The 24,062-nt window shown below is 39.4% G+C and overlaps 1 protein-coding gene across 5 annotated transcripts in view; it reads left to right on the forward strand.

The window, feature by feature from the left end:
• Positions 1 to 24,062, forward strand: part of SNX24 (sorting nexin 24) — a 171,326-nt gene that overhangs the window by 136,400 nt on the left and 10,864 nt on the right. For 4 of the 5 annotated variants that reach the window (XM_004384275.1, XM_023738667.1, XM_023738666.1 and 1 more), the window contains exons 4-6: positions 16,563 to 16,657; positions 18,039 to 18,071; positions 18,597 to 18,661. The exons of the other annotated variant lie outside the window; for it this stretch is intronic. In XM_004384275.1, coding sequence (XP_004384332.1) covers positions 16,563 to 16,657; positions 18,039 to 18,071; positions 18,597 to 18,661 — 193 coding nt within the window. The remainder of the gene's footprint in view (positions 1 to 16,562; positions 16,658 to 18,038; positions 18,072 to 18,596; positions 18,662 to 24,062) is intronic. 5 annotated transcript variants of the gene reach the window in all.

The raw sequence follows: 24,062 nt of genomic DNA on the forward strand, positions 1-24,062 counted from the left end.
ATTCTGCTCTTATGACTTTCTATTAAGTTGTCTTAATTCTGAAATTTTATTGTTAATCTTCTGGATTTCTGATTGCTATCTCTCTATGGATTCTTGCAGCCTATTAAATTTGTCATTATGCTCTTGAATAACCTTTTTAAGTTCCGCTACTGCTTTGTCTGTGCGTTCTTTGGCTTTCTCTGTGTTTTGTTGAATTTCCTTTCTAATTTCTTGAAGAGTTCTGTCTATTAATCTTTTGTATTCTGCCTCTGGTAATTCCAAGAAATTCTCTTCCTCCAGAAAATTTATCGTTTCTTTATTTTGGGAGCTTGCTGAAGCCATCATGGACTGCCTCTTTATGTGCTTGGATATTGACCATTGTCTGCGAGCCATCAATGAGTTATTATAATTTTATTTTATATTTGTTTAGTGTGTCCTAGCTTCTTGTTTTGTTTTGATATGCCCAGATAGGCTGCTCATGTGCACTAGTTTGATTATTGGCACCTTTGAAGCTATAACGTCCTGTCACCAGGTAGTTAGGTCTGTAACTAAGTATGTGTTGCCAGGAGTCCATTAAATTTTCCTGTATGGATTCAGCTCAGGTGTCCCAGCAGTCGGTGACCAAGTGTGTGGTGCAGGCTCTCACCTACAGTCTTAGAGAGGCATACGTGATTGGCGTAGCAAAGGTGTCTGGCTGTAGAAGGGGGTCATGTGCTGAGCAAGGCTGAGGGCTGACGGCTGCCCCTGAGTGTCTGAAAGGAAAGTGTGTCCCTGTTCACTAGAGTGAGTAGGTAGTTGAGTTTTGCAGCCAGACTATGAGCACCCTACTCTGTTGGCTTTAAAGACTCAGGGGCAACGCTTATTCTTGGACCCCTGTAGCAGGTGGCTAGGTGGCGTGGGTGGAGCCACCAGTCCTGAAGCACCTGATGTGGACAGGTAAGGCACCTGCTTAAAGAACAGAGCAGTGTCAAGTGTCACAAACCTGTCACTTCATGGTTGAAACAGTTGAAGTTAGACTTCCGGTGTTTACCCTTTTGTACTGTGGTAGTGAGGGCTTACACCATTGAGATGGGTCCACACAAGTCTATACAGGGGTAGCAGGTACTCAGAGTCTGCAGACCCCTTATGCCTGTGCTTATGCAAAGGAGCTGTGCCAACCCTGAGTTCCCGTCTTAGGGGAGCTGGTAGGTTATCTTTTCCCTGTTTGTTAATTTGTTCCCTCTCTAAGTCCAAGAGAATGGGTCAGGGCACCTTATGGGATCTACTTCTGGCCCAGGGCGCTCAGATCTCTGAAGCTGGCCAGACCCAGTGCAGAGCAGAGAGGGAGGAGGTAAATGGGAGAGAGGTATTTTCCCAAATGGGTTTTTTTTTTTTTAATCCCCACGTAAGGCCACATACAAATACTTATCTTTAGCCACTTGGGTGCTGCTTTTCACTGGTTCGGAGTGTCCAAGTAGAATCTCTGCTGCCAGATCTCTCTCGATGTGGAAAGTGTCTCCTGAGCAAGCGAGCGGAACTGTATGCCCACCTCACTGTGCACCCTGAGCTGATCCGGGCTGAAGGGCTGCAGCTCCGGCTGGGTCAGGTCAGGCAATTCCTCGCTGATTCCGAACCCTCTCTCTCTCCTGCCGTCACTCAGTCCGATTCCTCAACTTTGCCTTGTTCAAGGCTCTTAGATATTCGTATACAATGAATTCACTTGTTTTGTTCAGGTCTTCATTGTGAGAGGAACATAGGAAGTGGTCTGACTACTCTGCCATCTTGGCCCCGCCTTCTGGCCGTGTTGATTCTTGCTGAGGGCTTTGAGAGAGAAAATGTTCCATGCCTCACTCTAGTGTCTGGTGGCTGCTGGCAATCTTTGGTGTTCCTTTGCTGCTTTAGCCTTCATTGTCACCCAAAAAAAAAAGTGTAATTTACATTATTTTAATTTGTCAGATTGATCCTTCATCTGTCATTCACTCTTCATTGGTGCTTCATCCATCATCTGTCTCTCTGTGTCTGTACTCCCTTTCATAAGACACCACTTCTGTATGCGGAAAGGATTAGGTTTAGGACCCACCCTATTCTGGTGTGACCTAATTAACATAACAAAAGAATATCCTATTTCCAAACAGGATCACATTCATAGGTTCAAGGGTTAGAACTTCATCATATATTTTTAGGAGACACAGTTCAACCCATAACACTTATTATAATTATACAAATTTTTAATGAAAGACAAATTAAGCTAGTTAGTTTTCAGCCTGCATTTTTCCATGCACATTAAAAAGTGCACTCACTCTACAAGGCTGTTTCTGTTCTCCTTTTTTATTCTTATTGGAGTTCAGATTATAATAAGCTGTAATAAAGGAGTTTAAAAAGGGCTCCTTTGGGTAGCAGGATAAGTTTGTCACAGAATGGCAGCATTACTGTTCTGTTTAGTTCATTTTTCCCAAGACTTAGATGAGCAATTATTTTGTTGGTAACCTGTAGGCAGCATTATCTAATGACCCTCTTTGTTTATTTCCCTTTTATCTACCCCTTGATTGAGTCTTATTTAAATAATTAGCCACAGCTTGACTGCGCTCTAGAGCTGAAGGGAGGGGCTGTGGGCCCACATACAGCCAGAGGGTGAATGAGGAGTAACTGAGCCTTGGAGGACCAGAAGGTGATGAGAAAAGGGAAGGGTGAACCCTGGGAAATAAGGCAGGACCTGGATCCTCAACTCTCCAACCTTCATGTGCCGACCCTGCTCCCCTTGGAGGATCTGGGCTTAATTTTATTAAGAAGAGCAGTGACTTGTTTTCAGCAAGTCATTTAGCTTCTCGAAGTCTTCTCAACCATAAAGCACACTTGATCTTATCTACCTCAAAGGTGCTTGTAAGGATTAAGTGACCCAGCACATGTGAGGCCATTTAGCAAACCATAAAACATTATGCAGATATTTGATATTGCAATTATTTCCTAGCAAATCCCTTGTAAATTTTCTACCCATTTATAAATCCTATCTACAGCATTCCTGTGAATTGGGCCTCCATCTACTTTTGGGTCAAATATTTGCTGCAGTGGTGCTGTTACCTCCCAAAGCAAAACATTCCATTGAAAGACTTCAGTTACAAGTTTCTCTTTATATTAAGCCAGTTTTTAGTTTTGTTGGTCCTGATTCTGTCTCAGCCTAAGATGATGTCCAGCCCCTAGGTGGGCTGTGTTCCCAGGGACAGCCATGGACAGGGAGGAGAAATGAATCTAAAGATGTTATCTTCAGACGCCAGAAGCATGTCTTCCAGGTTAGTTGCTGTTCAGGACGTCTGATGGCAATTGAAGTTTGTCTCTGGATAAGTAGAGCTTTATTAAGCCTTTAAAAATGCTTCATTTTTTTTTAAAAAGTAAATTAGTATTTCTCCCGCAAACTTAGCTAAGATGTTCCATATATAAAACTTCTGCTTGAAGATGTATATAGCCATTTTAAATTGCTATAATATGCATGTAAACCTTTGTTATCTCCCTTTAATTGCTCTTAATAGAAAGCTGTTAAAAGATCATAAAATTTGTGATGAAAAAGACCTATTAAAGTAGAATTGTATTTTCTTCCACCAGCCAATGCTGAATTATTCCCTATGGCTCATTCTACAGTGATTTGGACAACCCTTTGTAAAATAAGTCTAATGAAACACCTTCTAGTTCCATAGGGATGCTATCTATGATTTGTTTAATAGACCCAATTTGGTAGGATATTTTTCTGGATAATCAATGTACATTTTTCTTTGTTTAGTCTCATCTCATTTTCTGTATGCCTGATTTCTTTACTGTTCCACAATATGTGTTCGTGGCACCTGCTCAGGCGTACAAGTTTTTCATCTATTAGTCCTTTTCTTGCTTTTTATAGACAGTGCAATGTATGTGTGAACCTAATTGCTTTTTTATTTTTCATATGCTATTCTTTACATTATAGAGTTTTTTTTTAAACTAGTGAATTAAAAATAGAATATACAGGTTATTGTTGTTCTTTTTTTTTTTTTTTTTTTTTTTAAGTATTCTACCCAGTATTCTACTCCGTTGGCCAGACTCAGGACTTTTTACCATCTACAGAGGCAAGAGGTCTATATCAGTAGGGGTAAAAGCCTAAATAAAGGGACTTCACTAAATTGGGGTTTATCTTTCTCAAGTATCGAGCAGTCTAAGGGCATGTGGTTGTGGGTGTTGGTTCAGTCACTCAAGAATGTCAGGGCTTGGATCTTTTTGATTCTTTTGGCTTTTCCCTCATGATCACAAGGTGAAGCTAAGCTCAGAGGTCAAGCCCATGTTCCAGACAAGAGGAAAGGGGTGAAGAAGTGAGCAAAAAGATGAGGGCCAGTGGAGCTTGACCATCATGTTTAGGGAGTTTTTCTTAGAATGTGCAAGGGAACCTGGGAAATGTTGGGGGGGGGGTGTTGTTACTGGGTTTCGTTATTGTTTGCTTTTTTTTAGCTTGGCAACTTGCCACAGCGCAGCACCCCCTCCCCCCAACAAAATTGATGTTCTATTAATAAGAAGGACAAGGAGAATGGATCTTGAGTAGGCAATTGGCAGTCTGTGCCACAGCCTCCATTGGGAGAGGGCACGCACGGAATCCAGGGGTTTCTGCACAGGTGTGGAGCAGCTTCACATACGTCATCCTGTTTCCTACTTCCTGGAGGAGCCTGGGAAGCCTATCAGAAAAAGGCTGCTATAATCTAGAAAACCCCCAGGAAAGAGTCCATATTGCTGGTTATAATCCTCTGAATAAACATCTGTAATTTATTTGCAAACTGTGGCAAGATTTATTTTAGGGTTAGATTTGAGAGAAGGGCTACAGCAGATGTGTTCTTCCTTCCATGGACCCAGAGAACAAGTTCCAGCTCGGTCTTTGAAATCATTGCCAGCCCATGTACATAAAGGCCTAATTTCACATCTTCCCTGCTATCATGTTCTGTCTCCCTTGGTGTAATTCCTTTTGGCTAAAATTAACCCATCTATGTTTTATGTGAATGATACATATTTTGTTGCAGCTGAGAGGTCCAGGGCCTCCTCCTACGTTTCTTTGTTATTTCCTAAACAGATTTATTTTCAACTTTATATCTTATGAGCTGACTCCACAAGGGCTACTTTTCATTCTTTGAGATCGTTTCTCTGAGGACTGGTTACTGCATCTTGAAATAAACCTCTTCTCTCATTCTCTAGCCATTTCCTTCCTCCTTAGGTTCCCACTGAGTACTGTACACTATGAGTTTTGGTCATCCAAAAGTTCTTAAATGTATGTAAAACATTAGTTGCATAAATGATAGCATTTAAACAGGGGACACAATGCAGTGTTTATAACTAGACAAGTATAAAATGGTCATAGAGATCTTCATTTAAAACAAACAAACCAACCTTCTTTAGCTCAGTAGACTGTCTTTAACTCCATGCAATAAGAAGGTGTATACCCAGGAAGGCCTAATCAATCAAAACTACACCTCTTGGAACCCAGCTGAGTTGGATTTGGATCAAAGTGTACAGTGTGTAAAGAATGAGCATGCTAAATAAGCCAGAAGAATAAAATAGTTGGAGGAATGTTTAGGGGACTTTAGAGAGCAAATTGTTTTCAAGCACCTGAAACACTTTAAAAACATCAATTCATCAGCCCACAAAGGCCATGCTAATTATAAATCTTTCATTAAAAACCAGTCTCCTGAGGCTGTCTCCAGGCAACATTTTACAAGCCTAGTTCTGATTACTATTTCTTCTTTAAAGTAATAAGATAGCACTTCCATAAGCATATTAAATAATTTGTATTTTAAATTAGTGCCTTACCACATTATTTGAATTACTAAAGTCACTTTTGGTTTGCCTTGTAATACACTGTTTTATTCAACTGTGTTAGTCCCCTGATTTTAGTTTGAACTTACAGATAAGTAGCTAGGTTATAATTGCTTTTAGAATTTGTTTTTTTCCTATTGGATCATCAAGAAAATGCCTTATAAATTCTGGCATATCTCTGTGTGAATTGAGTCACGTATTTATTGAGCAATGGCTAGGTAATTTAAATGGATCAAAAGTATATAAAATGTGACTTTAGTATTTTACCCAGTCATTTGCTGAAAAGAATTGAGTTGGTTGCAGGTTGTCAAACAGATTCGGAAATGTTATAAAGCCAGACCTTTCTGTTTTTTGTTTTGCTTTCAGTTTGTTTGTTTGTTTTTAATACAGGAGAGCGACTAATTGAATTTATTGCCTTTCTTCTTTTAGAGTCTTTATATACTTGTAGGAGCCCTGGTAGCACGGTGGTTAAAGTGCTCAGCTGCTAACCAAACATCGGTGGTTTGCAACCACCAGCAGCTTCGCAGGAGAAGGATGTGGCAGTCTGCTTCCAAAAAGATTACAGCCTTGGAAACCCTATGGGGCGGTTCTATCCTGCCCTAATAAGGGTTGCTATGAGTTGGAATTGACTCGAAGGAAATGGTTGTTTGTTTATAAATATATTTGTAAGGACCAGTTGAGATGTTAAGGCAAATATAAAATCCAAGGAAAATCAGAAATGAATTTTAAGAAAAACAATTTCCCTTAAATTTATCTGTGGTATAAATTAAGTCCATAAACACACTAGGAAACATAAAATGGGAAACATAAAAGGATTCCAGTAAAATTGAGTAAGAAAAGAACTGTGTAGTCTAGTTTTATTGTGCGCATAGTAGATGTCAATAAATATTTATGCAGTGAATGGATGAATGACTCAGTGAATTGATACGTTGGTTGGTCAGTTAATCAGTCAGGCGGTAGCTTTAGAGACGTGGATTACAATCCCGACTGTGCCTCTTAACTTCTGAAAATTCGGGCAGGTGAGTTAGCCTTTTTGAGCCTCAAGTAGAATGTGGGTGAAGATATTGTCTCATATTATTTGAGAATTAAATAAAATAAAGAGCCTGGCACAGAGTAGAAATTTAATAAATTATACTTCTTCTTGTTATAAACCACATGAAATTGCCATACTTGGTAGGTTAAAACTGTTTAAAGTTAATATGACTCAACCCAGTATTAATAATCACATCACTTAAAATTATTCTGTTGGTCCACAAGAAAGGAAACTTAGCCCAGCTGACGGTTTGGAGTAAGTTTCCTAAGGGAGATAACACTTGAGCTGAGACTTAAAGGATAAGTAAGAGTTGGCCAGTTCAAAAGAGATGGGGAAGCCTTTTCAACTGCAGAGCTATACCCTCAGTGAAAGGGTAAACTAAGATAAGGTAAACTATTCCAAGTACAGGTACCAACTCATTGCCATCAAGTCAATTCCGACTCATAGCAACCCTGTAAGACAGAGTAGGACTGCCCCGTAAAGTTTCCAAGGAGTGGCTGGTAGATTCAAACTACTGACCTTTTGGTTAGCAGCCAGGCTCTTAACCGCTGCACCACCAGGGATCCAAGTACAGGTAGTCCCTGACTTACAAAGTATTCGAGTTATGAAGAACCACACTTACGACCATCTGGTTTTTTTTTTTTTTTTTTTTTGCACATCTTATGGTTAGTAGTACGTACTACGTACAATGTTGCAGCACGTAATTTGCTGATGTTATCATACTCAGATATTCACTTGCAGATGTTCAAAGATCAGATTTATGAAGATATTGATAATAAAAGGCAATGATAATGAAAACTTAAAAAAAAAAGAGGTATTGGACTTACGTCAGAACCAACTTACAATGGAGTCGTTGGAACAGAACCCTGTCATAAGTCAGGGACCATCTGTAGTGTTGTTTGGATAGCATTGGGCCTCACTGGCTATTTTAAACTCTTCACTGTAGTATTGACAGAGATGTAGTCTACTAGGCTAGGACTATAAATCCTTTTCAATAAACGATGTGTGAGCATAATACCCCAATGTATGCATATTTAATAACAAATTATATGCATGTTTTACTGTCCATACATTAAATTGTAGAAAAGATTTTTTAATTTTTTAATTTAAAATAAATAGAAATTCTAATATTCTTTCCTGAATCCCGATTAGTGACCTTGCTTGACTCCCCAAGTGTCTGCAACACACTTTGGAGACCGTTGGGCTATGAAAAATCCACAGAGCATAGACAAAAGTCTTGCTCAGTACTTCCTAAACATGTTTCATAGGAGTTTGAGGTTCATGTTATCAGTACCTGCATGGTCTAGGAACCTTATACTGGAAAATTAATGTAATCATTGGTTCCAATCTGCTTATATCCCTGGGTTCCCACTGAGGAGGAGAAGCAAAACCACTCAGGAAGGACATATCCTTCAACCTGGGCTGCGGTGGATTCTCACAGGTATAGCCCTGCTAAGATGAACTCTTGAACCGAAACTACAAAACGCAAGAAAATAAACAGCTATGAATGAGAGTCAACAGTCAGACTGAAACAGCAGCATTAGATCCCAAGAATGTCAGGTAAAAGAACAATTTAATTGAAAACAAAAAATAAATATATTTAAAATAATTGAAAGCATAAGAAAATGTCAAGTATCCAAGAAAAAAAGAGCGGGCAGATAGGATTAAAAAAAAAAATCAAATATGAATGAAAAATATGGTTGTTAAAATGAACTTGATAGGTTGCTTAAACAGCTCAGAGACGGCTGAAGAGAGGATTCAAGGCGTAGTCAGTGGATCTGAGGAATACTATCACTGCTCCAGCCACGGTCGAAATACAAATGAGAGATCATGTCACATACAACCAGCTATCCCACCCACCACCAATGCATGAACACCAATGAATGCCCCCCAAATCCACAGCAGAAAGAACAAAATCCTTCACATGGCCCGGAAGCCCCACCTTGCTTCTCCAGCTCAACTTCTCCTGTTTTATGGCTCAGCTTTATTGTTTTCTCACATGCAGCCACACTGGCCTGCTTTCAGTTTTTCTAATGCCTTTCTTTCACCTTCCATAGGCCTTTGAACATGCTCTGCTTAACATGCTGTGCTTTATGTCTGGAATATCCCACCCCCTTTACCCTAATTAGTTCCTTCAGTTTCCAGCTCAGGGGTCACTTCCCAAGGGACGACTTCCTTGACTGTGCAGATTAATAAGGGTGTTGTGTTACTACTGCCCCAAGAAACTAGCTGCTTTCCTTCCAGGTTCTTATTCAGTTTGTAATTTCATATTTTGTTTGTAGTGTACCATTTGTAATTTCACATTCATTTGTGTGATTATTTGAGTACCACCCATCTTCCCCACTAGACTTTAAGCTCACAGAGGACAGGACCCTGTGTGCCCCCAGCGCCATGCTGGCACTTGTTGTTAGCTGCCCTCAGTTGGCCCTGACTCATGGTGACCCCATGCACAACGGACCAAAAGCCAGTCCTGCACCATTCCCATGATCAGTTGTGGGTCGGACAGTGTTCCATTGTGATCCATAAGGTTTTCATTGGCTGATTTTTTGGAAGCAGAGCACCAGGCCTTTCTTCTTAATCCATCTTAGTCTGGAAGCTCCACAGAAACCTGTATAGCATCATAGCAACATACAGGCCTCCACTGACAGGTGGTGGCTGTGCATAAGGTACATTGGCCGGGAATCAAACCAGGGTCTCCTGCATGAGAGGCAAAGTTTCCACCACTGAACCACCAATGCATCATGCTGACACTTAGTAGATGCTAAATAATTTTTTTGGTATGCATAGATTTTCTAGAAACACACAGAAAATAAATTTTAATACTAAAATATCTCAAGAGATTATTGGTTTTGCAGCGTTTACATTGTTCCATGGTTAGTTTGTCCTTTTAGCCATATTATCTGAAATGATACTCCTTTGTTTTCAAATTTTCCTCAGCTATACTATGTTATTTCTTTGCATAGATTCTTTACTGTTTTAAATGGGCCCTTTTCAGCTTTCAGCTTTTCGTGCAGGCCCGCAGATTTCTTGCAAGATAGTTATAAAGCCCCGTGAAGGCATAGCAGGTGGCTGTTTGAATTCCATGAATAGTGTGATCTTTACTCAGGCACAGGACAGGCACTACTTGGGGGTGGTGGCACATGGAAAGAGGATGCATAGTGCAGTGGCTTCTTCAGATGCACATCTGATTCTTATTTTTTAGGTGGTCACGATCTTTCTTAGATGTTCTTACTGGCTGGCTTTTGGAAAGTGTTCCTTTGCTAACCTTACTATGGTTCTTTTTGTGAAATTGTGAGCAAGTGCTAGGAAGTGGGTAAGTAGAAGACTGAGGACTGCAAAGCCTCTTTGAGCTCCAGGGTTTCAGTCCCAGAGGACGGTGACACTGAGCCCACTTACTGCAGTGAGAAGGTATTGATTTTTTCCCTCCCTGTTCTCAGCCGCACCTCTGCAGTAGGTATGGTACGAAGCATCTTTCCTGGTAAAGAGAGGAAAAACTGTCATGAACCTTGTCACCCCAACAATTGGACATTTCAGACCAAACTAGGTGGAATGGGAGAAGGGCCTTAAGGACTGTTGGAAACCTCCCGGCTTAGTTCAGTACCCTGGCTTTTGTGACAGAGAGGTTCCCTGCAGTTTATAACAAACCGTGATAGACAATGGGAAGAAATGCATTTTCCGGGGTGGGGGGGGAATGTTTTGAAAAGAGAATAAAAGGATCAAATCAGTGAAAACAACGCAGCTTTGTGCAGTGATCTTGGAAGGTTAGCAGAGTGGTCTTGTCCAAGTTTTCAACAAGATGCTCTGTTCCCTTTATAATTGGCTGCTGGGTAGGTTTGGACCTAACTAGATGCCAGCGTTCGATTTCACTGTGTCCTCGGTGGAGATGTGTCACCGTTTATGCTCGCCTTTGTGACAATTTTCTAAAATGGAAACTCGTGGGAAATCATTACAGTGTTTATATGTCTCCCTTGTCCGACAGTGTTATGCTGTGATCTTTTACCAGTGTTTTCCACTGCATGATGGCATCTAGCGAAGGTTAAGGCAGAACAAGTTCCTCTGTAATTTTGTGACTGTATTTTACTTACTGAAGAAGAAGAAATAACTGACAATTAAGTATTTGGGATGTCACAGAAAGAACATGCGCAACTAATCAATGGTATCCTCTGGGAACATGATTTTATAAAGCTGATAAGGTAGAAAAATCAGGATTTTGTGATTTGTGTTACATGATGATAATTGCACCTTTTCAATAAAAGAGACATTTCTCCTGAAGTAAACAGTGAACTTGCAGGGGATGCTGGTAGCAATGCGTTGTTTTTCTGCCTCGTTCAGGCAACTTTTTGTAAATGTTCTCCTGCAGTGTAAGATTTTTTCATTTATCTTTTAGAGTGATATTTCTGAAGGAATATCTGGTCTATTTTAAGGAAAGTAATTTATTCTTATGAGAGTAACATTGTGTAAAAAAGAATAATTTTTTTTGCTTCTCACAAGACAGAATTCAATTGTCCAATTTTAATATTTATCAGAGTTAGAGTAATATCAAAGTCTGTCACATAGTATATCATACACTTGTTACAGTTCTTTGATTTAACTGTTTCCTATGTGCATCTTAATAATAACCTGCTTTGTAGTCTGTAAACTCCCTAAGTAATAAATTGGATCGAAATCCTTTAGTGCATTTTATCTGTTAATCCTATAGTATTTCTAATCTGCATACTTGTGGAAAAGCAGCTGAAAAACATTTAGAGCAAATGATAGGTAAATGCTCTTCCCATCCATGTGCCACTTTGCTAGTTTAATTGCACAAATTTCAATTAGACTACTCCTCTGCTCATGTTGACAGTACTTTTTTTTCATTCCTGCAGCTTTGAAAATGGCGGGTAACCAGTCACCACCCTCCTTAACAGAATGGCTAGTTGCTTACAGATCAGATACCCTTGGCCCTCCACCGCCTGATTCCCTTGCTTGGTACCCACTATTGAATGACCTTTTCTGATGGAAACAGTTTGGGAATCTTCTGATCATTTTCTTTGCTTGCTTCCAGCTCTTCCTAAGTTTATTCTTAATTTCTCTCTGGGGACTAAAGAATAATGCCGTTAGTGGAGGTAGAGGATTGCTCTGCTCATTTTACACATTGTGGAGGCAACACTTCTTGCCAAACTGCCACTTAAGACCAACAGCACTTGTACATAAACATCCACTCTCCCTCCTGTCTCTGAATAATTCTTTCTGCCCCTTTATAGTGTCTCACTCAGTACTTATACCTGTACATTTTAATTTAATGGGATTTATTTCTGACTTTTTCCAATGTGTTAAGTTTATTTTGAATTCTGATGTTTTACTGCAAATATTATTAGTTGCCCAGCGATGCATCGCAACTTGCGTCAGAGAATGGATGAGCTGTGTCAGAATTCTACCACCAGACTCCTCGCTAATCAGTTAGATAGCACTGGGCCTGGGACCTGTCACTGCCCAACAGTTCAAAATGCCCCTGCCGTACAGGTTGGCATACTAGTGCTTCACCAGCTGCACTTTGACCTAGCAGCAGTAGAGCTTTAAATCCTTGTTTTCCTTAATGTTTTGTTAACTTTGGGAAGCCTTCTCACCACTGACTGTTGCATTCTAGAGTAATATATAGATAACACGGAAACCATGAATTCTGTGCTGCTTTCTAGGATCGGTTCTGCAGTAGGATTTTCATTTATCAGAAAGAATCTTTCACTTCACCAGCCAGCCTACAGCCAGACTAAGATTTCCAACCGCAGCACAGAGCCGAAAGCGTTAATGAATTCTAATAGCAAGGCAGCACACACTCCAGCAGGGTTCTAATAGACAAAGAGGTAGAAAACTGAAACGAGAAGGCCAGCATGTCCTTTGGGGAACTGGCATACAGCACAGACCCCACAGTGCATCGAGCTCCAGGCCAAATGAAAAGCTTGCCCAGCGGTGTTACTACTACGACTGAGCCAAAAGCAGGGTCCTTGGCTCGGCTGGCAGAGGTCTGTGAAGCCCTGCACATATAAACTGAATTATAGATGTATGTGTGTTTTTCAGCAAGCAGGGTGCTCAGCTTTCATCCAGTTTTCAAAGGGATCCATGCTAAGAAGCTCTGTTGACTAGATGGACAATAATCCAAACTTTCAAGACCAATAAAATAGGTTGTTGGGAGTTGACAAATAAAAAGACTCAAAAGAGAATTAGCGCTTATTGAATGGAAATTGTGTGCCAGGGACTCTTGGAGACGTCTGATTTAATCCTTACAACAACCTTTTAACCACCAGTTGCCATCGAGTTGATTTCAACTTATGACAACCCCATGTGTGTCAAAGTAGAACTCTACTCCATAGGGTTTTCAATAGCTGATTTTTGGGAAGTAGATCGCCAGGCCTTTTTTCTGAGGTGCCTCTGGGTGGACTCAAACCTCTAATCTTTCAGTTAGCAGCCAGATGCATTAACCATTTGTACCACCCAGGGACTTCAACAACCTTTTAAGGTAGGCATTATTAACATTTGCAGAAGAAATGGAAGCCCAGAGAGATTAAACACTAGCCCAGACCACATGGCTAGCAAGTTACAGAGGAGGGATTCGAACCCAGTACTGTCTGGCCCCAAAGCCCACATATTTCATACTGCACTATACTGCCTCTCTGAAGAACAGTATGACCAAAAGATTAATCCAAAACAAAGATAAGCAATCTAAAACAGTGGGGAATTATGATTTGATATGCAAAAATGTGTGACATATATTAAAAAAAATTTTTAGCAGCTTATCTGTTGAATAAAGTCAGGTAATTTAGACCAGACTGGGGTCCCTGAGCATATGAGCAAAAGCTTTTCAAGATACTGAAGAAGTTGTGTATAGAACGGTCTCATGGCCCCACTTCACTGTTCCGTTCATCATTAAATGAGCCCCTCTGTTTATGATTTGGTTGATCTGATTTCTTTCTCTTATCTCTGTACTAATTAATGACAGTCATTTCACTTTGACATATTATATTGAATTAGGCAAATTCTGCTGAATTGCACATCATCTCTGTTTGGACTTAAGTGTTAATTCCTTTCTTACAAGCCTTCTTGACATATAGTATAGGAAATATCCCTGCCTACATAACTGAATGCTTAACTGACTCCCCACTGTTGCTCTTTTTAATCACTGTAAATCCTGAAATACATGTCAGTCATTATTTTATAGAAAATGTTTGAGGATATTCAATGAACGTTTAACAGAAATAAATACAAATTTCTGGAGTTTTCTGTATTCGTTTTTTGCCGGTATGTCTTACCTAAAACAATGTGATCATCTATTTGGAGTACTCTGTTTGGGGAGGCTGAGCGGGATTAATTCCTGGTGTTGCAGTGTAAACAGCTTTTTGCCTGTCTTTTGTCATTAATGATCATGCTGTAGATGTAGCCAGTGCATTGTAAGCCAATCTGTCAAGGCAAATAAACAATTCACCTTGTTAAAATTCCCTAAATCTTGCATTAATAAAATCAAAGTAACCCCCTGAACACTCAAGAGATGTCTTCCTCCATACTGCAGTGATGGATGACATGTCTAAAGATCCTGGAAATTAAGTAGTTCGGGTCATTAAAAGTGTCCCACACTTGTTATTGATTTAATTTATTTTAAAAGGTGGGGGTGGAGATAAGAATGTTGCCCCTCCTCATTTTCTTTTTTTAATCTGAAAGCTACCACTTGTACACATAATTAAAACTATTGCCTGGGTGAACAGATCTATATTTGTTACAGCATTAAGCTCTATTATTCATATAGGTATTAATGTCATCCTCTTAAACAGATATCTTGAAACAAATTGATAGTCATTGCAACTTGTGTTATGTCAGAAAGTCTTTGGAGTTTCATATGTATGAGTTCGAGAAGCTTTGAGTTCAGGGTATGGAAATAATGACCCTCTGGACAACCAAAAAATTTCCTCAGATAGGTAAACGTTTAGAAAAAAGTCGAATGATTTGAAGGAATTGAACTGAAATAGTAATGAAATTATGCCTCTGGGCAGAGTATTTTTTTCCCCCCTAAATTTTTCTCCCCCCCCCCCACTTTGTAACAGGAAAGTAAACATTTTGTATATGAGTGTATGTATGAATATGTGTGTGTATGTGTTTGTACATACACACATACATATACAAATGGACGGATTCATGGATGGATGGATGCATGGATGGATGCATGGATGGATGGATGGATGAAGAATTAAGGGTAGGGAAATCATTTAGAGAGTGATACAGTGTTTTGACTCTATATCACTATATTCTAAGGCAAATTTAAGTTTTTATGTATGTATATGTCTTTGTTTATCACTCATCTTCTCCACAACCCACACGCCACTGAACCTGTATTCCCCACCATATTGCAGTGCCTAACATAATAGATGCCCAGTAAGTGTTGGTTGAATGAATAAAGTATATCCTCAAACACTTCTCTTTTATTCCTTAAGCTTTAGTGTGTACAGTGGGCTGCATGGGGAATAGTAACAGCCCCAGACAGGGCTGGATCTCCAGATGACCCCTCTGCAGGAGGGTTGAACACTAGAGGAGTACAAGGTTCAGCCTGGGTAGGACTGGCAACCTGTGTAGTCCCTCACTGTTACCCTGGAACAAATAGCAGTATTCCCAAGCTCTTCGAGAAATGGGGCAACTTAGTACGTTAATTATGGCTAAAAATGCAACATTATATAGAGTTATACACGATACGTAATTTGACCTTGCCTTTGTCATTTGTTATATACCTTGTGCATCATTACATCACTATCCCTAATGAGCTGTGTGAATGAAATTTCACCATCTTTTCTCCTTGTTCTTTCAATAATATGTGCTTATTGGAAAAAAAACTTAGCGATGGTAAATTATAATAATGACCCCTAAGAATAGTTATATGAATTTTAGACTTCATAATATAATCCTGATGCTTTTCTCCCATGGTCTTTGTTTAAAAAGGGGAGGATTATAAGTGCGCAATCAGTTCAAACACTCTGGCAGATTCTTTTAAAAATACAAATATATGAAAATGCACCCTATAGTTAACTCCATCAGATTTCTCTTTGAAATTGCATAATATGGATATGAATACTGACATGCTTATGCCATTATGCCATCTACTTAGCAGAGCTACCTAAATGGAAGAACTCTATAGATTTAAAAACATATATATGCTGAATTACACTTAATGATAAAGTTGTTACTGAATCTTTGAGTTGTCTAAATGGCAAGAAATGTCAGTTGATCCTAATAGCAGTAACTGTTAGCGCTCAGGGGCTTGACTAAATCAGTTAGAAAAAACATTTATAGTATTCCTAAACAACAGTGGTCTTTTGTGGAAATACATGTACATATCAGGACATTTTATCACTAAGTAAGGAAAGTTTTACATGTATTAGGAGTGTTACTGATATTCCCAGGTTTTGAAATATTCATCCTGGATTAGAAGCTCGATGAAGGCAGAGACTTTTGTCTACCTGGTTCCCCACTCTCTGGTGCCCTAGCTTGGCATCGGGAGTAAAGTAGGTGTTCTGCAAATGCTGGTTGAATGAAGGAATAAATAAAATGCTACATTTTCTGATGTGTGTCATGTGTGTTTGCCTGAATTCTTGGTGGGCAAAATGGGGGCCGCCCCTCGTGTGGACTGTGAGGAGTGATGCTGGTAAAAACTTGATGGACAATTATGACTTTTTGAAATAGTTCATTTGATTGATTGCCTAGCAAACTTCACCTCAGTTTTTGTTTTCTGCTTTCACAGGCTGTCATTCTGGAAAATGAAGAACTTCCCAAACTGTTTCTTGATTTCCTAAATGTACGACACTTGCCCTCTCTACCAAAGGCAGAGAGTTGTGGGTAAGCATTATTGTTACATATTGGACATGCATTTTAAGTTACTATTCAGTAACTTATTGGTCTAGCAAATACAGCCAGTGGTGCCAGAAGGGCCAGTCTAGCCGTGCCCACTGTCTTGGCTTGCGACAGCACTCGCTTGCCCCCTGCTTGTAGCCAAAGGAATTCCTCTAAAGCCCATACACCCATCTTGCAAGGATCAGTAACTCATGTTTAGATGGAGGTGATCGGCATTTTAAATTATGCTGTTACATAGAATGAAGTTATATGGTGGGAACTGTGGATCTAGATAGTCTGCTTAGGGGCTAATTTGTTTATTTGTGGATACTCAGGCAAAGTCCATATCCCCTTGACACATACACTTATATCATGTTAACGCTATAAATGACCTTAGAGATCGTCTGACTGAACTCCCCTCATTTAATAGTTGTGCAAACTGAGACGCAAGGAGTTAAATGCCTTTCCCAAGATCTTTCACCTTGTACCTGGCAGAGCCCAGGCCTCACATTGTATGGGCCAAAGCTCTTTCTCCATTATCTTGCCGCCTCTCCCTTGGGAACTTCTGAAAGACAGGGTTGGAGATCCTCATCCCTATCTACTAAGGAATCAGAGGTTTGATATCATCAGCAACTTGCAAAGCCTTTCTGAAGAATTAACACTGAAACCATGGAATGCTCTGGGTTGAGCTAGCCTCTGGAGGCAGCCAGCAACATCCCTGGTGTAGTAAATCCATTCACAAAGAAACCAGTTATCACAAACTCTGCAAACCCTAGCAGGAGAGAGTTTTATCAGTTTTCTTGCTGCCTCCAGACCTGCCTGAAGGAACCACACTAACTACAGAATGTTTAAGGTAAAGCAGACCACACCCAAAGGAGTGTTAAACCCCAGCCATTAGCTGAATGAGAGGCTACGATCCCCTTCACAGCCCCGTCACTGGCAGCATTCAAGCAGGGCTGCTCACTAACGCACTCACCTCAGAGAAAGAATTAGATCCTGCTCTCACCAAATAACATGTGTCGTCAGTGTGTTCCGTTCCAACTTGTGTGCGTTTACTGGGAGGTTGGGCATCATGTGTGTTTTTTTATTTTTAAGAGATGCTGGTAAATTACAGTGAGTGAAATCTTTTCTCCCCTGTACAGGCCCAAAAGTAGTAATAAAACTATAGTCTTTTAAGTGACCATCAGGAAAAATCAAATTAAAGAATATACCAGCCTTACAAGTCCCTAGAACAAGGCACTTGCCACACTGTGGCTCAGTGAAAAGTCCTAACTCTTTTCAGAATCTCTCCCAATTCAGTGCTTTAAGAATACCGGCTGTTTTCCCTTTGTTGGCATAGACATTGACCCAGTTTATACCTTTTTTCTTTCTCTCTTAAAAACTGTAGATCTTTTGATGAGACAGAATCTGAGGAGTCAAGGTAAGAACAAGTACTAGTCAATTAGGAGATATACAGACCAAGAATAGGACTGGGCTTTTGTTAAGTATTTAATCACCCATGGCATAAGTGTGTTAAGTGACGTTTTTCTTGAAAGCCTTTGTTGGAAAATTGGTTTTAAGATTATAAATATTTGAAAGGTGGTTACAGGAGTAACTAATTACATTTAGGAACGAAGTAGTAAGAGCTCTGAGTTGTTTGATATAAGTAATAAGAACACAGTTTCATCGATAATCATACTACAAGATTAACAAACAAAACCTTTCAGCAGTGATTTATTGTACAGATTGTGTATCTGCTTCAAATTCCACAAGTAAATGTTTAGAAGATGAGCGTGGTGTTAGTTTGTTCCCTTTAACTCTGTTTGCTATTACTCACCCACACCGTTAGATACATAGACCTTGAGACATCCCCACACAGCAGTTTGATCCCCTCAAAGCTAGTTTGTAGTGTTTTCTGTTTACCGTCGTCCCCTGATGCTGACATGCCTGTTCTTGACCTTTCCAGCAAACTGTCCCACCAGCCGGTGCTGCTGTTCCTCAGGGATCCATATGTCTTGCCTGCAGCCAGCGGTAATCAAACCTGTCATCTGCTAACAGCTCTTTACTGATCTGACCCTGCACCACATAAACCATGTTTTTAATACAGGTCTAACAGAGTGACATTGGTCCAGGGCTTAATAATCTGCCAATAAACCAGTGCTCTTGGTGTAAGAGACATTTAGAATTTTAATTGGGGCAGGACTTTCAGAAGGAAATGTAATTTTTCTTTCTCTCTTCCCAGGCTATTTTGAATTATAGTAATAAGGGGAAAAGGTATTTATTGTCTTTAAATTTTTGGTGGTGTTCTTTTGGCCTCTGCCTGTTTTTATCCAGGTGCCAGGGTTTGAACTCAAAGTTCTAGTCCTTTTTAAAAATGCTTTCTTTCCAGAAGCTGCGTATATACATTGCATTTGTATCACCATTTCTATTTAGATTACAGTAACTTTGATGGTCATTTAGTGTATATTTTAAAAGCTATATATCTAAATGTAATTAATTATTCAGTTATAAATGGAATCAGTATTTTAGCCTGAGTCTTTTGTTTATGCTCAGAAATTCAAATCCTTCAACGTCTCTTTCAAAGGGCTCTGTTATATATCTCTTTGCAAGTACATTCTCACATTATCTCATTTAATTTCCTTAAGAACCTTATGAAATAGCCAGGCAGGTATTCTCATTGGCTAAATGAGAAAATTGAGGCTCAGGATGGTCCCTGACTTGCCTAGTCTCAGGTGAGTGGTGGACCCCTTGCTGCCCAAATTATCCTTGTGTGCTTTTTGCATGTAGTGAATTTTTAATCTTTGTTCCTCAGAATAAATAGCATAGCAATTGAATAGCAATAGATAAATTTCTTATTGAAACCATCCATAGTTTGTGACAATAAAATCTTATCACCATCAAGAGAAAGGCAACTGTTCTCTGTAGCAAGGATGCACATACTCAGATCAGCCACTTACCTGTCAGTTTAAAGAAGGGCAGCCAGGACACAGCCCTGTTTGAGACTACTCTCGACTTCTATGCTATGTCAAGGGACCATTCCCAGCAACCTGACCAGTGTTGCCTTTGGTATATAAGAACATTGTTTCATAATGTTTTTTTCTATAAATTCCTTTCAGCCTTTGCTTCCCATGTTTTACAAATATGCATATGTTATATTGATGTTTTCTTAATAAAATATGTTGTATTTGACAGATATTCAAAATGCAAATTAATCTAGATTAGACAGATAGTATTTTGTATTCTTAATTATCTTTTAAGAGTGCTTGCACAAATACTCTTTCCAGGTATTGTTTATGCTCAGATCTCTGACTGAAAATCCTGTAGAAGTGTAGAGAGAGGAATGATCACTGTAAAATAGCCAGGGGTGCTCTATGAAAGAGGGTGGATATTTTGCGACCTTAAATCCAATGTATCCAATTTATTCAGCAGCACCTACCATGTGCTAGGCACCAGGTTTAACAACAAACAACAGGAGGAACTTTCTGGGAAAGAACATTGGGGGCAAATGTCTGGAGCTAGAAGGAGCAATCAGTACGTGTGACTGGGAGGACTGTGTCGAGGATGAGTGACTTACACAAAAGGGGATTAATGTTCAAGAGTAAATGGAAATCACAGGTTTGATGGATAAGATGGAACCACATATGGAAGGGGACAGTCACCAGATCTATTTTTTGGAATTTTGGCCAGCCTAATTTCATAAATCAGATTCCTGTAGTCTTAGAAGTATTATACTAGTGATACAGTTTTGTAAATCCTTAGCATTTAATTTAAAGAGAAACTATACTTGCATCACATTTTTGTGTTACGATGCTCCTTAGCAAAATGTTGAGGTTATTATCCGGAGGATACTAAATATGGAAATATCTTCACAGATATACTAACCCTTCCCCCACAAAAGCAGAGGAGCATCCATTTTTAAAGTTCTAATAATCAAACAGTACTTTCTTAACATCAGAAGTCAAGAGAGTACCCCCCTTTTTTGTTTATGATTTATTTTTGTTGTTGAGAATATATACATCAGAACATACACTAATTCAGCAATTTCTACATGTAAAATTCAATGACGTTGATTACATTCGTCAGGTTATGCAACATTCTCACCCTCCTTTTCCTAGTTGTTCTTCTCCCATTAACAAACTCACTGCCCCCTAAGTTTCCTATCTAATCTTTCAAATTGCTGCCGTCAATTTGAGCCCATATAGATAGATCTTAAGAGAGCACAGTGCTCAAGGCAGACATTCTTTACGAGTTAAGCTAAACTATTCTTTGGTTTTAAGAAGACTTACAGGGGATATTTTTGGTTTAAAGTTTAAAGATTATTTCAGGGCGGTAGTTTCAGGGGTTCATCCAGCCTCTATGGCTCCAGAAATCTGGATTTCATAAGAAATTAAAATTCTGTTTTGCATTTTTCCCTTTTTGATCAGGATTCTTCTGTAGTAACTTTGATCAAAACGTTCAGTAATGGTAGCCAGGCACCATTCAGTTCTTCTGGTCTCATGGCAAAGGAGGCAGTTGTTCATGGAAGCAATTAGCCATGCATTCCATTTCCTCCTCCTATGCGTACAGTGTAATTCCACTGACTTCAAATAGGCTTTTGTATTTTGAGTGATAAAGGATAAAGGTATACATACTACTTGTATGTACTAAAAAGAAAACAAATTAGTTGCCATTGAGTCAATTCCTACTCGTGGTGACCCCATGTGTGTCAGAGTAGAACTGCACTCTACTCTGTGACCTTTTGGAAGCAGATTGCCATGCCTTTCTTTCAAGGCTCCTCTGGGTAGGTTTGAACTGCCCACCTTTCGGTTAGTAGTCAAGTGTTTAATTTTTTGTGCCACCCGGGGACTCCCATGTAGTATACCCAGTTTTGGCTTTTCACTGAAAATTAATCAACAGCTCCCTTTATAGCTGTTGGTTTTAATATGGTTCTGAGTAGGAGAAATACATTTAGAATTAAAACTAAAACTAATTGAGCTAAATCACTGCCTTTGATTAGGTTATAAATATATAGATTTAAGGCCTATTGCAAAATTTTAAAGATATATTTATGAAAAATTATGTTACTTCATGTTGGGAAAAAAGCAAAAACTAAGAAATCAAGGGTCATCAACCAGAAGTGACTGGATCCTCATGAATTGGAGATATTTTTTAAACCTTATTTTATTTACACGCATACCTTGGAGATAATGTGGGTTCAGTTCCAGACAACCACAATAAAGTGAGTCACATGAATTTTTTTGATTTCCCAGTGCATATAAAAGTTACATTTACACTATAAGGTAGTCTGTTAAGTGTACAGTAGCATTATGTCTAAAAACACAGTGTACATACCTTAATTAAAAAATACTTTATTGCTAATGAATGCTAACCATCATCTGAGCCTTTGGTGATTGATAATCTTTTTGCTGGTGGAGAGTCTTGCCTTGATGTTGTTGGCAGCTGACTGATCAGGGTGGTGGTTAAAGAAGATTAGGGTGACTGTGGCAATTTCTTAAAATAAGAAAACAATAAAGTTTGCCTCATTGATTTTTCCTTTCACAAAAGATTTCTCTGTAGCATGCATTGCTGTTTGATAGCATTTTACCCACAGCAGAACTTCTTTCAAAATTGGAATCAATCCTCTCAAACCCTACTACTGTTTTATCAACCAAGTTTATGTAATATTCTAAATATTTTGTTGTCATTTCAACAGTGTTCACAGCATCTTCACCAGGAGTAGATCCCATCCCAAGAAACCACTTTCTTTGCTCATCCATAAGAAGCAACTCCTCATTTGTTAAAGTTTTATCATGAGATTGCAGCAATTCAGTCACATCTTGAGGCTCCACTTCTAATTTTAGGTATCTTGCTGTTTCTACCACATTTTCAGTTACTTCCTCCACTGAAGTCTTGAACCTCTCAAAATCATCTGTGAGGATTGGAATCAGCTTCTTCCAAACACCTTTTAATGTTGGTATTTTGACTTCCTCCCATGAATCACAAATGTTCTTCATGGCATCTGGAACGGTGCATCCTTTCCAAAAGGTTTTCAATTTACTTTGCCCAGATTCACTATCTATCGCAGCTATAGCCTTAGGAAATGTATTCCTTTTTTTTTTTTTAAATCAGTATGATTAATTCATCAGCTGGTATGAGAAATATTTATACCAAGAAGAGCTGAACTAATGACTAAGGGACACAAAGAAAGTCTTTTGGTCAAAAATTTTTTTTTTTTTTTGGATTGTTTCTTTTTTTTTATTGTACTTTAGATGAAGATTTACAAAACAAACTAGCTTCTCATTAAACAGTACATATATTCTTTTATGACATTGTCTAACAACCCCATGACATGTCAGTACTCTCCCTTCTCGAACTTAGGTTCCCTTTTACCAGCTTTCCTGTCCTGTCCTGCCTTCTAGTCCGAGTCCTTGCCCCTGGGCTGGTGTGCCCTTTTAGTCTCATTTTGTCCTATGGGTCTGTCTAATCTTTGGCTAAAATGTGAGCCTCCGGAGTGACTTCATTACTGAGCTAAAAGGGTGTCTGGGGGCCATACTCTAGGGGTTTCTCCAGTCTCTGTCAGGCTGGTAAGTCTGGTCTTTTGTGAGTTAGAATTTTGTTCTACATTTTTCTCCAGCTCTGGCCGGGACCCTCTGTTGTGATCCCTGTCAGAGCAGTCAGTGGTGGCAGCTGGGCACCATCTAGTTGTACTGGACTCAGTCTGGTGGAGGCTGTGGTAATTGTGGTCTGTTAGTCCGTTGGACTAATCTTTCCTTTGTGTCTTTAGTTTTCTTCATTTTCCCTTGCTCCCAAAGGGGCGAGACGAGTGGAGTATCTTAGATAGCTGCTCACAGGCTTTTAAGACTCCATATGCTACACACCAAAGTAGAATGTAGAACATTTTCTTTATATACTATATTATGCTGGTTGAGCTAGATGTTCCCTGAGACCATGGTTCCCACAGCCCTCATCCCAGCAATTTGGTCCCTCAGGGAGTTTGGATTTCACCAGGGAGCTTCCATGACCTTATCCTGAATAAGTTGTGCTGGCTTCCCCCATATTGTGTACTGTCTTACCCTTCACCACAGTTACCACTTGTCTATTGTCTATTTAGTGTTTTTACACCCACACCTCTCCCTCCCTCATAACCATCAAAGGTTGTTTATTTTTGTGTGTGAACCTTTTCATGAGTTTTTATGGTGGTGGTCTCACACAATACTTGGCCTTTTGTGATTGACTTATTTCACTCAGCATAATGCACTCCAGATTCATCCATGTTGTGAGATGTTTTGCAGATTCATCATTGTTCTTTATCGTTGTGTAGTACTCTATTGTGTGTATGTACTGTAGTTTATTCATTCATCTGTTGATGGGCGTCTGGGTTGTTTCCATCTTTTGGCTATTGTGAACAATGCTGCAGTGAACATGGGTGTGCATATATCTATTCATGTGACAG

Source organism: Trichechus manatus, unplaced genomic scaffold (genome assembly GCF_000243295.1).
Source record: "Trichechus manatus latirostris isolate Lorelei unplaced genomic scaffold, TriManLat1.0 scaffold00121, whole genome shotgun sequence".
Classification (NCBI taxonomy): Eukaryota; Metazoa; Chordata; class Mammalia; order Sirenia; family Trichechidae; genus Trichechus; species Trichechus manatus.